This window comes from Aquarana catesbeiana, linkage group LG03 (assembly GCF_042186555.1).
Source record: "Aquarana catesbeiana isolate 2022-GZ linkage group LG03, ASM4218655v1, whole genome shotgun sequence".
NCBI classification, from domain to species: Eukaryota; Metazoa; Chordata; class Amphibia; order Anura; family Ranidae; genus Aquarana; species Aquarana catesbeiana.
In genome coordinates, this window is record NC_133326.1 from 630799012 (window position 1) to 630814348 (window position 15337).

General features: G+C 40.2%; 1 protein-coding gene across 1 annotated transcript in view; it reads left to right on the top strand.

Moving 5' to 3' along the window:
- The window catches only part of LOC141133220 (adhesion G protein-coupled receptor E3-like), a 247337-nt gene that overhangs the window by 199534 nt on the left and 32466 nt on the right, over positions 1 to 15337 (top strand). Inside the window, exons 8-10 of the mRNA XM_073622459.1 lie at positions 739 to 903; positions 2188 to 2382; positions 8031 to 8266. Of these exons, the coding sequence (XP_073478560.1) occupies positions 739 to 903; positions 2188 to 2382; positions 8031 to 8266 (596 nt within the window). The remainder of the gene's footprint in view (positions 1 to 738; positions 904 to 2187; positions 2383 to 8030; positions 8267 to 15337) is intronic.

Here is a 15337-nt window from a genome sequence, read left to right on the forward strand (position 1 = left end):
AAAATAACAGTTTGCCAGGACATACAGTGTACTTTAAGATTAAGCCAAGGAGGGAGAAAGGGCTTTATTTATTAAACTCTTTAAAGAGTATGGCTATCTGTCAGTGCTGCCCCTCAGAAACTAATGTGGTCTGCATATGAATGGCTGCAATGAGACAAAACATCTCATTCTTCCATCGGACACCTCCAAGAACAGCATGGCATCACTTTTCCACAAGTCTGAGCAACAAGGAGCTCAAGCCGGTAATGCATTGAATTGAAATTCAGCCGGTTTAGCAGGGATCGGCTGAATTTTGATCCATGTATGGGCAGGCTGGTTGTACAGAAGTCGATCTGCTGGCGGCACTGATCAGTGTATTCTGATGGCGGGGATGTCTCCCCACTGTCAAAATACAAAGGCACAGAGGGAGGATTCCCCTTTTTCTACATCAAACGTGTGAATGGGGGAATCTGTTTTTTTTTTTTTTTTTTTATTCCGCTGGTTGGATGAAAAAAAAATGAATGTACAGTAAGGACTGCCTTACTTTTTGGACAGTGGGCAGATAATCATACATCCATCCTTTATGCCCCTTATGTCCAGATCTTTTTTCTTCTGCACTTATTATGGGAAAAATTACATTATAATACCTCGGCTTATTTAACCAGACCTCACCTTTTACTAGGATGAAACATTTTGAAAGTACTGTAGGTACGAATGACATCACAAAGTCACTCAAATGTATAAATCTTTCAATTGCAGCCATTGCAGCCCCTTTTTAAGTTCATCTGTGTATTTTGGGACCCTGTAAGGGATGGCTGGTCAGATAAAGGTTGTGAGACGGAACAATCCGATGGCACCCACACCAACTGCTCCTGTACCCACCTCTCCAGTTTTGCACTTCTCATGGCACCCCATGAAATACAGGTAATTATAGGGCGTGGGAATGCTGATAGAATGTAATAGTTAAAAAAAGGTCACCTTTCCATGGATAAACTCATCCAATCTGGACTCCAGGCAGATATAAAAATTCCAGAAACACATCTTGTAATAGGTGCTAGGGTGGCTGTGCCCCCAGACTTTAGTTGTGCCTCTCCAGGTCTCTGAGAGTGCACTAATCCATGATCCAGTCTGATGGGGACAATTAATGTAAGGGGGCACTCTGATGGGGGCAGTGATATAAGGGGGCACTGGTGGCACTGATGGGGGCATTTGTTGCAAGGGGCACTCTGATTGCAACAGTTGATATAAGGGGGCACTGTGATGAGGACAACTGATGTAAGGGTGCACTCAGATGGGGACCATGGTGTAAAGGGGGACTCTGATGAGGACCCTGAAGTAAAATGGAACTCTGGTATGGACACAAAGGGGGCAAGGGTTATTTTTGTTCATCCTAGTCTAATGACAAATACATACTAGTGTTCTCTGTTTACTTCTTTCATTGCCTCTGCACTATCAGTCAGAAATTACTGATTTTTTTTTTTTTTTTTTTTTACTGCACCCCCAGATCAGATAGGCTAGATCTGGCACTGCCTTTTAATACCCTGTACAGCAACTATGGGACTGGCAAAGGGAAGGACAGCACTTGCGGCCAGTCAGCATGTGTGCTTGCAAGGAATATGCTGACTGGAGAGCAGAGCAAAGATATAACTTTAATAGTTTGCTGCTGCACCTTTACCGTACAATTATAGATTGGGGCGAGGAGGTAACATACATAGGTGCAAGAGAAAATTACAAATTGCTTAACTACAGCAGAGAAAAGTAAAGCCACCTGGCTTGCTCTGCTGTCGCTCATGGCTAAAAAAAATTCAAGACTGGATGGATAGAAATATAAAATCATCTAGAGGATAAAACTAGCCCCATGTCTTTATTTCAGTGCTTTGTTTATTATTTGCATGTAGTTCAGCTTTGAACGAACAAAAGGGTTGTTCCTATTGAACAGAATAGATTGTAGCATTTTCAATAATTGTATTGTCATCAAATGTTTACCTAATTAGGCTGCTCTACAAAAGGAGTTGAGAATCCTTATAAAAAAATTATGTGCATAATTACTTCAATTATCCAATGATGTGAAAAGCATCTATACACGATCGGGACGGGAATTTACTTTTCATGTGATTGAATATATAATAAGTAAATATTTACCCAATTTTTTGAGTAAAGGTACTCATCTCCTGTAATAGACCAGCCTCCTTGTCTCTATTTGTATAGGAGGATTTTATTCTTACTATTCTCTCCTACCTTGGACTGAGTATATCCCTAGTCTGCCTGTGTCTGTCTCTTCTCACCTTCATCCTGTGTCGGACTCTGAGGAGCGCTCACACCTCCATCCTCTCAGCTCTCTGTGGATGTCTCTTCCTAGGACAACTTTTATTTATGGTGGGCATTCATCAAACCTGGAATAAGGTAAGTGTTCATAGCTGTTCTAAGGACTGAAGTTCTACTGAGTAGTCCATCGAGTCTGCTGTTTTGTCTTTTTTTGTTTTTTTTCGTTAACTTTTTTGTCTGAGTATAGATCTATGTTTGTCCCAAACATTTTTTGGAAGTGTATTCCAGGCATCAATTACTCTTTCAGTAGAATAATGCTTTCTAGAATTAGTTTGAGGTCATGTCCTCATGTTCTTGATTTTGGTTTCATATTGAAATAACTACCCTCCTGCACCTTATTCACCCCCTTGGTGTATTTAAAGGTTTCAATCATGTCTCCCCTTTCCCTTCTTTCCCCCAGACTGTACATATTAAAGTGGAGTTCCACTCAAAAGTGGAACTTCCGCTTATCCGTCTCCTCCCCCCTCCTTTGCCACATTTAGCACCTTTCGGGTGGAGGGGGGAACCGGTACCTGTTTTTGTTTTTTTAATATAGTCAAAAAATTAAATCGAATTAGTCTGACATGATCTGCCCTCAGTAAAGTCATACTGCTTTGCGTCCAACAAGTGGTGTATTTTTAAGTGATCAATGATCCTTCTTTTCAGGAGTGATTCCATTTACTTGACTACAGCAGATGTTAAACTTGCTGGCCTGTAATTGCCACCTTCTATCTTGCTGCCCTTCTTGTGGATAGGTACAATATTAGCTGTCCGCCAGTCATGGGGAACTTCTCCTGTTAGAAGAGATTGATTAAAAAGATCAGTTAATGGTCCAACAACTATATCTCTAAGTTCTCTTAGAACTACGGGATGAATACCATCAGAGCTCATTGCTTTATTCAGCTTTAACCAAGCCAGTTCCTCTGCTACCTCTGTCTCCAAAAATCCTAAAAATTAACCTTACAAGAACCTATTTGGCTCCCCAACTTGTTATTGTTAGTACAATTTATTTCTGAGAAGACTGAACAGAAGTAAAGTGTAAAGCTAATTGGTGACTGATCAGAAATCAGTCTAGTTCTTGGTTAGAATGTACTCATACAGTATACCAGGTGTATAGTCTTCATCATTTTCTTAGGGCCCTGAACATAACATGTGGAAGTATCTGCCTTTTTGCAGTATATAGAAATGATTACTCCACAATGTCTCTGCATTTTACACTTTTATTTATGAAATCTAAAGCATGACGCCTGCTGTATTTTTTGGAGTGTTCTCTGCACAATACTGCAGAAAGGACAGAAGAGAGCCCTGTCACACAACCTCTCAAAATCATGTGAGAGGTTGCACCGCCTGCTGACACTTTTTCCCTTTTTTCTTATGTAGCCATGGTGTTAGCACTACTGACAAACAATCTGCCAAATCACCCCACTGCCAGACTTCATGCATCCTTTCTAGAGACAATGAACAGTGAACAAAAGCTTTGTTTTTGTTGTTTTATTGGGGGTAAAACTTGGATAGGGATTGGGATATGGGATGCCCATAGAATTAATTATTGCCATCATATTTACAGATTTCAGTATACTTTGATCATAGTTAGAGCCTGAAGATAGAATGTGCATACTTGACTAAGTAGAAATCTTCTCCTGCAGCTCCTTGCAGACTGTTACTCCCTCTGCATCTCCATGCAGACTACTGTTAACTTAGAGTTCTCCATCCATCACCGTGTAAGGGACAGAAACATCACTTTATGGTCTTAGATCTCTTCACCTCCTGTCCAAACTTGCTTCCTCTTGCTCAACTGGTTTCCTCCTGCACAACTTGCATTTACATTTGGGATATAACATATCCCATTCTAATGGGTATGAAGAACTCACTCTGAATAAGCCCCTCTACTGGCTCTGGTGACTCGCTGTTTCTAGGCCTGAGGCCTGCAGAACCTCTCCCCGGAGGCGTAGTAGGTTCAAGTCTATCCTCTAATAAATGGACTACTGCTCCTAGCCAGTCCAACTTGCAAACCATGTGCCAGCCGGCCACACTGATTTGACACAACTTCCCACAGTCTCTTCTCTGATCCAGGACTCTTCACCATCCACCGTGTGCATGATAAAGACTGTGCTAGTGACCTGTAGAAGCAGCGTTCCCTTACAGATTCCCTGGCACCTTTAGCCATCCACTGTGGTAACACTCACTGACCCTCCAGCCCTGAGTCCTTGATGAGGAACTTGTCTGGACCATGCGTTCCGACAGCTTCTCCTGCCCCTCTGCTCCAGGAGTTCCCTGCTACCGACCGTGTGGTGACAGAGACATTGCCAATGACCGTGTAGAGGCAATGTTTCCTCACAGTTCTCCCTGGGCCTCCTCCTGCGATCGCTACACCCCCCCCCCAGACGGGGGTGTGCTCCTGCGGCTGTCTAGCACACCATTCCTCACATCACCCAGTCGACTACTCCTCCCCAGCAGCATGTCAGCTCAGCATATATAGGAGGCCCGCACCCTGCCAACGCCAGTTAGGGATTGGTCAGGGCTCCCACATATGCTGCCTGCCACTCCAGCACTAGGCCCAGCCTCCTCTTCCAAAACATTCTCCCTGGAAGCAGGGGAGGCGCCTCAGAACTGAAGTACAGGTACAAGTACACCCACTGCTACTTTAACCACTCCCAGCCCCCAGATCAAAACAGACAGGCCTAGCTTGCGGCATAGGCCTGCCTAAATTTGCCTGTGCTGAACAACCGTGTAAAATAACCCTTACTAGCACCTACCTTCTTGTAGAGGGTGCTACACCACTGCACCTTCACAAAGCAAGTGAAATGGAAAGAAAATTAGTACAGCCACACTGCTGCTTTATAAATCGGCTACTTAGTGTTTGCAACTTTGTCTTATCTAAAAAAAGTAAAAATCAACACAAAAAGTTTATTTATTGCATAGATTCATTGCTCCAGCATGGACCAATGTAAATATGCATATTCTATAGCTGTGGGAGTGCTCTAAAAGCAAGGAATTACTCTATAAAAGTAACATTGAAGCATCGTTTTTTTTTTTTTTCCTTTAAAATAACAAACATACCTACCTGCTATCAATGCTGTATCCTGACCTAGCCCGACAAGGCCCAGGCCTAGGGCAGCACTTTGCAGGGAGGCAGCACGGAAAAAGTCTACGCCAGCTTGCTCTACACTATTAGTTTTAGCGTTAGTGTTAGCGCCAGTCTTATGGGGTGGACTGGGCTGAGAGTCAAATTAGTCTAGCACCCCCATAAAGCGGCCGCACTGCTTCCGGTATGCGGGCGGCCGGAACTCCGCAACTGTGGGGGGGGTGCGGCTTCTAATTTTGACTGTCCTATCATTCTGGACCACAAACCTTCCTCACTGTGCTATATGTTTTCTGCTGCATGATTGGCACGGTTATATCTTCTTAGTCCTCGCCATAAAATTATCAGAAATTTGTGCTTAACCACTTCGCTACCCGGCCATTGTCAAATGACGTCCACAGATGGGATCTCCCATCCTGGGTGGATGTCATATGACGGCCTGGGCTTCCCGGCCGCCTAGGGGGCGCGCGCGCGCCCGCCGCGTTGCTCGGTACCCGGTGTGTGTGCCCGGCGGCTGCGATGTCCCCCGGGCACCCGCGATTGCCTGTTAACCGGGCCGGACCGTGGATCTTTGTGTGTAAACATACAGATCCACATCCTATCAGTTGAGAGGAGACCGATCTGTGTTCCCAGTACAGCGGAACACTGAGCGGTCTCCTCCCCTTGTACGTCCCCTCCCCCTACAGTTAGAATAGTTCCCTAGGAAACATATTTAACCCCTTGTGTCCCCCTAGTGGTTAACCCCTTCACTGCCTGTCACATTTATACAGTAATCAATGCAATTTTATAGCATTGATCGCTGTATAAATGTGAATGGTCCCAAAAATGTGTCAAAAGTGTCCAATGTGTCCGCCATAATGTCGCAGTCATGAAAAAAAATCGCTCTTGCCGCTTTTACTAGTAAAAAAAATAAATAAATATATTTTTTTTAAAAATGCCATAAATCTATCCTGTATTTTGTAGACGCTATAACTTTTGCGCAAACCAATCAATATACGCTTATTGCGATTTTTTTTTTTTTACCAAAAATATGTAGAAGAATACGTATCGGCCAAAACTGAGGAAAAAATTTGTTGTTTTTTTTTTAAATTGGGATATTTATTATAGCAAAAAGTAAAAAATATTGTGTTTTTTTCAAAATTGTCGCTTTTCTTTTGTTTATAGCACAACAAATAAAAACCGCAGAGGTGATCAAATACCACCAAAAGAAAGCTCTATTTGTGGGGAAAAAACGACATCAATTTTTTTTGGGTACAACATCGCACCACGGCGCAATTGTCGTTTAAAATGCGACAGCGCTGAAAACTAAAAATTGGCCTGGGAAGGAAGGGGGTGAAAATGCCCTGTATTGAACCGGTTAAAGTAGAACTATAGGCAGCACTTTTTTTTCATTTTAAATAGAGTAAGGGAGGGTTATAACCCCTGTCAGTTTATTTTTTACCATCCCTGTCCCACTGAAGAGATTTCCCCTCACTTCCTGCCCCATAGCCAAACAGGAAGTGAGAGGAAATCTATGCAAATTAAGGGAATCCATTCCCCCCAGGCCCTCATAACTAGTGTCCCCACTCAAAAATTTCAGGGCAGGTCTTAAACAGCAAGGGGTGTGGCCTTGACAGGAAGGGGGGTGGGTCATATTTAAATTAAGGGGTACATGAGTCTAGGGCAGCACAAAACCTAAACACACTACTGCCTGCTATGTGTATTGGTTTTGCACAGAGCAACCCTGAACCTCCTTTTCAGTGATCTCCCTCCGGTACTCCTGGCTCCTTCTCATCATTTAATGCTCCCATAGGAAGCTCCCATGGGCTATGGCTTTCTCGAATCACCCCACTCTGTAGCATGTTGCAGAGCAGGTCCTTAACCTCCTGGCAATGGACTGGGGAATGTGGTGGTACTGCTCCCAGATGGTTGGAGCTCGCTCTCAAGCTGCCTTATCTGCATCCATTGATACAGAGAGGGCAATTCGGCCCTGCCCCTTGCTCCCTCATCACAGAATTCAATTGGCACTCTATAAATCCCTGTGAGGAGGGACAGACCTGGGAGAGCCGCTGCTCTCATGCACATCGTTGGATCCAGATCAGTCCCAGGTAATATGGGGGGGACATATGCAGCACAGAAGCTTTTTTACCTTAATGCATAGAATGCATTAAGGTTAAAAAAAAAACTTAGGCATTAGAACCACATTAATTTGTGCCACTATAGTGATCACTGGTGTCTTCTGGGCCCTTTGCTGAGTGCTAACCATTATGCCTTACTGCATAGTTAACACAGAAGGTAGTTCATTTGGCCTGGCCAAAATTCACAGAACACCTTGTATTTTTTTCATTATATACAGGGTGTTCTCTGAGTGGACAAGGTGGGGAGGCAGGGTGGTGACATCAAAATCTCCATCTCATCCAGTCAGAGAATATGCATACTTAAATGCTGGACCAACATAACTATGCAAGAAAAACCATACCTGGAGTTCAGCTTTAAATCACTGGACTTTTAAAGCACAATCGTATGTAAATGTAGGCAGGACAGGAGAATTTTAAATAAATTAAACAGTTGTCAAGAACAGTATTTCAAATAAGTATTATGATGTTACATTTTATACAGTAAAAAGAACAATTTTATACGTAGAATCAGAAAACTAGCCTTATATGTATGTTCTTTATCATCTCAGCTCCTGTGTGCTTTCATTGCTGGTGGGCTTCAATTCCTGTTCCTCTGTGCTTTCTGCTGGATGTCTATTGAGAGTGTTCTGCTCTTCATGACTGTCCGAAACCTGAGGGCTGTCAATTATATGGCCTCCCAAAAATCAAACTTCCAAATGATGTGTTTACTGGGGTTTGGGGTTCCATCTGTGATTGTGGGGATCTCAGCAGCTGTTCGTCCACATGAATACAGGACAGAAAAAAAGTAAGTTCTAGTCTTATTATCTGTATTGTTTGAGAGCCATGTATATCTGTTTTGTTTATAGTTTATAATAGTCTAGCTAGGGGTTAAGCCCACCCTTCCCTCACAGCCTTCTGGGACACATCACAGGTCCCACAAGACTGTGGGACCATCACAAAGCACAGGACAGCTTGAGCAATGTGCAGTGGGAAACCAGCTGTGAAGCTGCAAAGCTTCATTGCCAGTTTCCTGGTTACCCTTATTTAAGATGCCAGCGCCTTGACCCAAAGCCGATTGAAGAGGTGTTTAAACAAGCCTAATCTACACCATTGTGGTACATCGAGCATGCATGTAAATGCAACTCAGTAAAACATGAAAAAGCACCGCAAACTTTGCATGTTAACATGCATTTGGAACTGAACAGGGTGGCCATGGTACAGGCAAACTTTTTATTCTCCTTTGTATTATTTGAAATGGTTAGCTATACGGATTAAAGTGAATCTAAGCTAAAATAAAATTGTAACATATTGCATGTTACCCGTCCTTGGATGTGGTAGCTGTATTAGTTTTCTTTTTTTCATTTTTTTTTTCCCGGTGATTCTGCTAGTAACACAATTCCTGTTCTAGGGTGACAAAGCTCACTCAACAGGAAGAGGACTATTGAATCTTTCCCTTTCCTCTTCCCCATAAAATAGTGGGGCGTGGTCTGTAGTCCTCAGAGGTAACTGGAAACAGTGTAACTAATAAGGATGCAGTATAGTCAGAGAGCTTTGTAAGTTATGAGCTGACAAGATTTCTGGCAGGATGAACAGGTATTTTTTCCTTGTCAAAAGAAGTTTATTGAGTATACAATGTTATAAAGATACATAAAGTAAGTTTACAAGGATCTATAAAGTAAGCTCATTGTTTTACAGTAGGGTTTATATAGGTAAATATCATGAAATTTCAAATATTAAACATTGGATTCACGTAAACCTAAATTAAAGATATATATCATTTCCTTAGTTACTTTTGTAGGTATTTAAATGATTTATACCTACTATACATATTGTTTACAAGTAGAGTGTATATAGGTCAAATAAATTCTGATAATGAGCTTTAATCGTAAGGTGGAGAAAAGGAAAGAGAAAGAAGAAAAAGGGTTGAAAGGTAGAGGTATGGTCCACAAGGTTGTCCCGCTCGTCAGTTTATTATTCTTTTTAGTTCTCTTTGAAGCCTTAGAATGGGTGTCTCTGTAAGTCATTTAATCTGTTACCATGGCAACAGGACAGAGTCATTGAAGTTTGACAGGAACTGTTGTTTTATCCAAGGATGCCAAAGTTTTTCAAATTTTGGAATTTGATTTTGATCGATGGCTACCATCTTAGCATGGGACATTGTATTATTCATTCTGTGAATTGTTTCTGCTAGTACCAATGTAGGAGATTTCCATGCCTTGGCCACTGTTTGTTTTGCAGCCGTTATTAGTTGGATCATAAGTTTGAATTGAGAGAGTGTTAACCATTCCGGTTTTAGATTAAGTAAAGTTAAATATGGATCTGGTTGTATTATTTTTTTAAATATTTTAGATGCAATCACGAAGACTTCCTTCCAGAAGGTTTGGATTACTGGGCTCATCCACCATATGTGTAAATATGTGCCTATTTCTGGGCATCCTCGAAAACAAAGAGCTGAGGTATTAGGTGAATATTTTGCCACTCTAGCGGGTACAAGGTACCAGCGAGTTAGGACTTTATAATTTGTCTCCAGTGCTAAGATGTTGGGTGAAGATGACTTAGATGTGAGCCATATGTTAGACCAGTCCGTGTCTTCTAAAGTTCGTCCCAGGTCCTCCTCCCACCTCTGAACGTAAGAGGGTCTATTAAGATTTGCTACTCCATATAATTGATTATAAAGTGATGAAATTGTACCTTTAGCAAATGGATCTTTTGTACAGATTGATTCAAAAATGGATAATTGGGATAATGGTGTATCCCCCTTTAGGAATGGTGTATAGAAATTTTTGATTTGGAGATATCTAAATATCTCAGAGTTTTGTAGATCATATTTTTCTCTCAGCGATAGGAATGAAAGGAATGATTTAGATGCTATGAAGTCATTTAGTGTCTGAATGCCTGATGTTGTCCAAGCTTTAAAAGAATTTGGGTAGATTCATGCCGGATAAAAGGCCGGATTTCTGATAAAAGAAAGGAGAGGATTGTGTGGAGATTGTAACTGATATTTGGTTTTTAGCTTATCCCAGAGAGATAAGAAGTGTTTAGTTATGGGATTATGAATTTTAAAGTGGTCTTTAGGATCAAGCCATAATAAATTTGATATTAATAGAGGGTCATTTTCTGAAGCCTCTATAAATATCCATAATGGGATTTCCTGTTTTGCATGGTATTTGGACAGACTGGCCAAATGTGCTGCTCTGTAGTAGTTAGTAAAATTAGGGTATCCCAGGCCTCTTTTATTTTAGGGAAGATGTAGTGTGTGTATAGGTATACGTGGTTTAGAAGAGCCCCATATAAACGAAGTTGCTCTTTTTTGTACTATTCTCAAAAAATAGGAAGGAATTGGAATAGGGAGGACTCTGAATAGATAAAGCAATTTGGGTAGAATAGTCATTTTGATTGCATTAATCTTCCCTATCCAGGATAAAGGAAGTTGCGACCATTGTTTTATTAGATTTGTGATCTGTCTTAATACAGGAGGATAATTGGTTGAGAATAAGTCAGAATGAGATGCTGTTAAATGAATTCCAAGATATGGGATTGATTTTTCTGCCCATGTGAATGGGAGTGCAGCCCTAGCCGGGATCAATTCCATGTTTGTGAGTGAAATATTAAGCAGTAGGCATTTCTTAGGATTAATCATAAGGCCGGATAGGGCTGCAAATCCATCAAGAGCTGGTATTAAGTTAGGACCAGAGACCTGTGGTGATGATAGAAAAAGTAATATATCGTCTGCAAATATACATAATTTGTGTGTAATACCTCCTACTTCAATGCCAGTTATAGTTTGGTTTGTTCTGATGTATTGGGCCATGGGTTCGAGTATAAGGGCAAATAATAAGGGAGATAATGGGCAACCCTGTCGGGTACCTCTTTCAATATTAAAGGCATCAGATTTGTATCCAGCATATTTTATATAGGCTTTGGGTTTATTATATAATGCTTTGATCCATGTTAAAAAGTGGGATCCAAAACCCCATTTTTGTAATGAATATTGCATATATTGCCAGGATACTGTGTCAAATGCCCTCTTAATATCGAGAGATAGAAAACATAATGGGATTTTCCGTTTTTTAGCAATATGTGCCAATAACACTGCCCTGCGTATATTATCGCCTGCCTGTCTATTTGGCATGAAGCCTACTTGATCTCTATGTATTAATTTTCCTATAATGCTATTGAGGCGTTTTGCTATTATTTTTGCTAATAATTTAATATCGAGGTTTAACAGAGAGATAGGCCGATAATTCACACAGGAAGTATCATCAGAAAGGGGTTTTGGGATCATACAAACAATTGCCATTAGTGTTTCTTGCCGAAAAGAGTGTCCATCTAGAAGTTTGTTAAAAGTTTCAGTGAGAATGGGAGAGAGTATTTCTGAGAATGTTTTATAGTATAAAGCCGAGTAGCCGTCTGGGCCTGGTCTTTTGTTAAGTTTTAGGTCTTTTATGGCGTTAGCAACTTCATCTATAGTTATAGGCTCATCCAAACTGCTTTTTTGATTCTGAGATAACTCAGGTAAGGTTATTTTTGAGAAGAAGGATTCAGCCTCTGTAGGATTAAATTCATTGTTTGTCTTGTATAAAGTTGCGAGATGTGAGTGAAATTTATGGACTATTTTAACTGGATTACAAGTGTAAACATTTTTTGATAATTTCAAACATATTGGTTTGAAAGATTTGTTAGTTGAATTTAATGCCCGAGCCAAATATGTACCTGGTTTGTTTGTATTCATGTAGAAATTGTGCTTGGAGTGTTTGAGGGATTTATCAACTGACTCAGTGAGAAATAGATCGTATTCCAATCTAGATTTTTCCAGATGAGATTTTGTACTCTGAGATGGATTATCTTGAAATGATATGTAGGCTGCATTAAAATTGAGTTCTAGTTTTTTTGCTTAATTGATATGTATTCCTTTAAAGCTTGTTCAATGGCCATCTGATGTAGTGGGTGTTTGAGCATTATGTCCGGTAAGTACCACGTTGGGTCATGCGCTTTTGGTATGGCTGAGGCTATAGTAGTGTATACTGCATTATGGTCAGACCACGGAATCGGAATTATATCTGATGCAATAATTTCTGGTATCATTCCTATTGTTAGAAAAATATGATCTATTCTGGTGAAGGTTTGATGAGGGTGCGAGAAATAAGTGAATTTCTTTTTCATTGGGTTACTTTCTCTCCACGAATCTACCAGATTGTATTTGGAAAGAAGTTGAGAAAAAGGTAATCTAGAGGTTATTTTGGATGGTGTAAAAGGTGATTTATCTAGAAATGGGAGGAGGACCTGGTTCAAATCCCCACACATTATCACTGTTCCTATTTTGTGTGTATTAATCACTTGTAATATATGTGAGAGGAATGGTGTAGGTTGTTTGTTAGGAGCGTAGTAGGAAATCACTGTGATTGCTGTATCCATTATATAACCCATGAGTATCAGGTATCTACCTTCTGGGTCTTTAATTTCTGATGATAAGGTGAATGGTGTGGATCGGTGAAATGCAATTAGAGTTCCCCTTTGCTTGGTACAGGCAGAAGCCGTGTAAATTTGTTGATAAAAAGGAGAAATATATTTTGGAGTAGAATCTTTGGTGAAGTGTGTTTCTTGGAGGCATACTATGTGAGCCTTCTTGTTATGAAAAGTACGGAAGGCTTTGGTCCTTTTTTGAGGGACATTTATTCCCTGAACATTCAGGGAAAGTATATTCAGTGGTGCCATGGCAACAGATCAAATATTTTTGACTTACTTTTTGTTATGCAGAGCTGACTGCGCAGATCAACCTGTGTGGACTGAAGAGATGAATAGATAGCAAAGAAACCAGTGAATTCTGGAGTAAAGAGTAAACAAAAAACATATGAGATTAGATGATACATTGTATAAATTATTTTTTGCAAGTAATCACAATTTACCCGTGAAAGAGAGTAAATATCTCTCTCAGGGGAATAAGTGCCTTCGTCACACTCCCACATAATATGGTTGGGAGAATGAGGAGGGCTAATGGGGGTACACGGATCTTCCGCTTACAGGAGAGAAGTGCTATGTCAAAAGACATCAAAATGATGTTTCATTAATTGGAGTGCAGAATATAGTTTTTGTTGAAATTATTTATTCCAGGGTGGTTGTATATGGTTAGTCTTGCCCTAGGCTAAATAATTCAGTTAGAAAGGTACTGTTAATAACTTTGGTATTGATGAAGATAGTTTGAATTATTTTGGGATTTTAACCCTTTTAGAGTAAACAATTACATATTTTATTCATATGTAACTGTTTAGATATGTTAACTCATAAAATTGAGGTTGTATTGCTTCAGATTAGAATAAACAAAAACATAATTCTAGGAACTAGTTAGGTAATAATATATTTGTTTTAAGAAAAGAAAGAAAAAGCTTCCATTACTTCTGGATTATTGAACATATTTGTCCTAAAAAGTAATAAATCTATTGTTATTACCTGATAATATATAACTGAACAAGAATTTCCTTATTTCACTTATACATTCTAAGGCTATATGAATCAGAAGTAATAAGAAATATAACTGGAATGTAACATGATCCCACACAGTGTGTGACTATCAGAATGCAGTTACATTCAGTTATAAATACAGGTTTTTTATAGAGAACCATCTCTTAGTATAATAAATGAAGAGATATCAGGAATTAGGATGTCAGTCCATTGAATCTTCTTGGTCCATGGATGATGTGGCATAACGGCCTCTTTTGTGAGAATGATGATTCCCATTTTGTTCTGAAATTTTCTGAGTGCTGCCTGAAGGTGAAGATGATGCCATTCTTCTGCGTGTGGGAGAGTTGCTGCTTGTGGGTTCTGTCAGATTTAATTTTAAAAGGGTTTGTTGTAGTTCATCTGCTGATCTGCTTCTGTAAATTGTACCTTGGTAGTTAAATCTGACTGAAAAGGGGAAGCCCCATTGATACATAATGTTGTGGCGTTGCAGTTCCATTAGTTGGGGTTTCATGGATCGTCTTTTAGTAATAGTAAGTTGGGATAGGTCAGCAAAAATTTGATAATTGTGTCCTTGAAAATTAAGTTCCTTTTTTTCTCTTGCAGCAATTAGTATTTGTTCTTTCGTTCTGTAATAATGAAATTTTGTGATTATATCACGTGGGGGTCCATCTTTCTTTTTGGTTGTGAGGGCTCTGTGTACTCTGTCCAGTTCTAAACATTCAATAGGGATATCTGGCTTTAGTTCTTGTAATAGAGCAGTAATAGTAGATTGCAGGTCTGTCACAGTTTCAGGTATTCCCCTTATGCGCAAGTTTGAACGTCTGGCTCTATTTTCGTAATCTTCAAGCTTAGTTTGAAGTATTAAATTCTCTTCTTTTAATTGTTCCAATTCTGTTATATTTACTTGGGTTGTAATTTCAATTTCATCCATTTTTATTTCTAAGGCTGCGGTGCGGTTTCCCAGCTCTCTTATTTCTTTGGTTAGGCTTTTTGTTATTTGGTCTGAGGTTTGTTTTAAAGCCTTATGAAGCATCTTTTCAAATTGTAATAATATTACTGGGGATGCTGAGGAGGCTTGTGGAGAAGTTTGTGAGAGGATTTGTTCTGTATCTGACTCAAATGGAGAGTCTTGCTGTGACATTTTCTGTCTGTGAGAGCACCCTGATGCTGTATCTTGTGAGGTGACTGGAGCTGCTTTAGTTGCAGTGAGTGCCTGTGAGCTCTTTGTGAGGTGATTTTTATTTCTGCCACGGTTTCCTCCCAGTACCATATTTCCTGCCCAAACTTTCACAGTTTGTTCCCTGGGGCAAAAAGGTTCAAATGGATACCTTTTGAGCCTGCAGGCTCCGCTTTGTCCTTCTCTTCTCTCCTCAGCGGTGCGGAGCTCTAACAATGCATGTCTGCTCCGCTAGGCTCC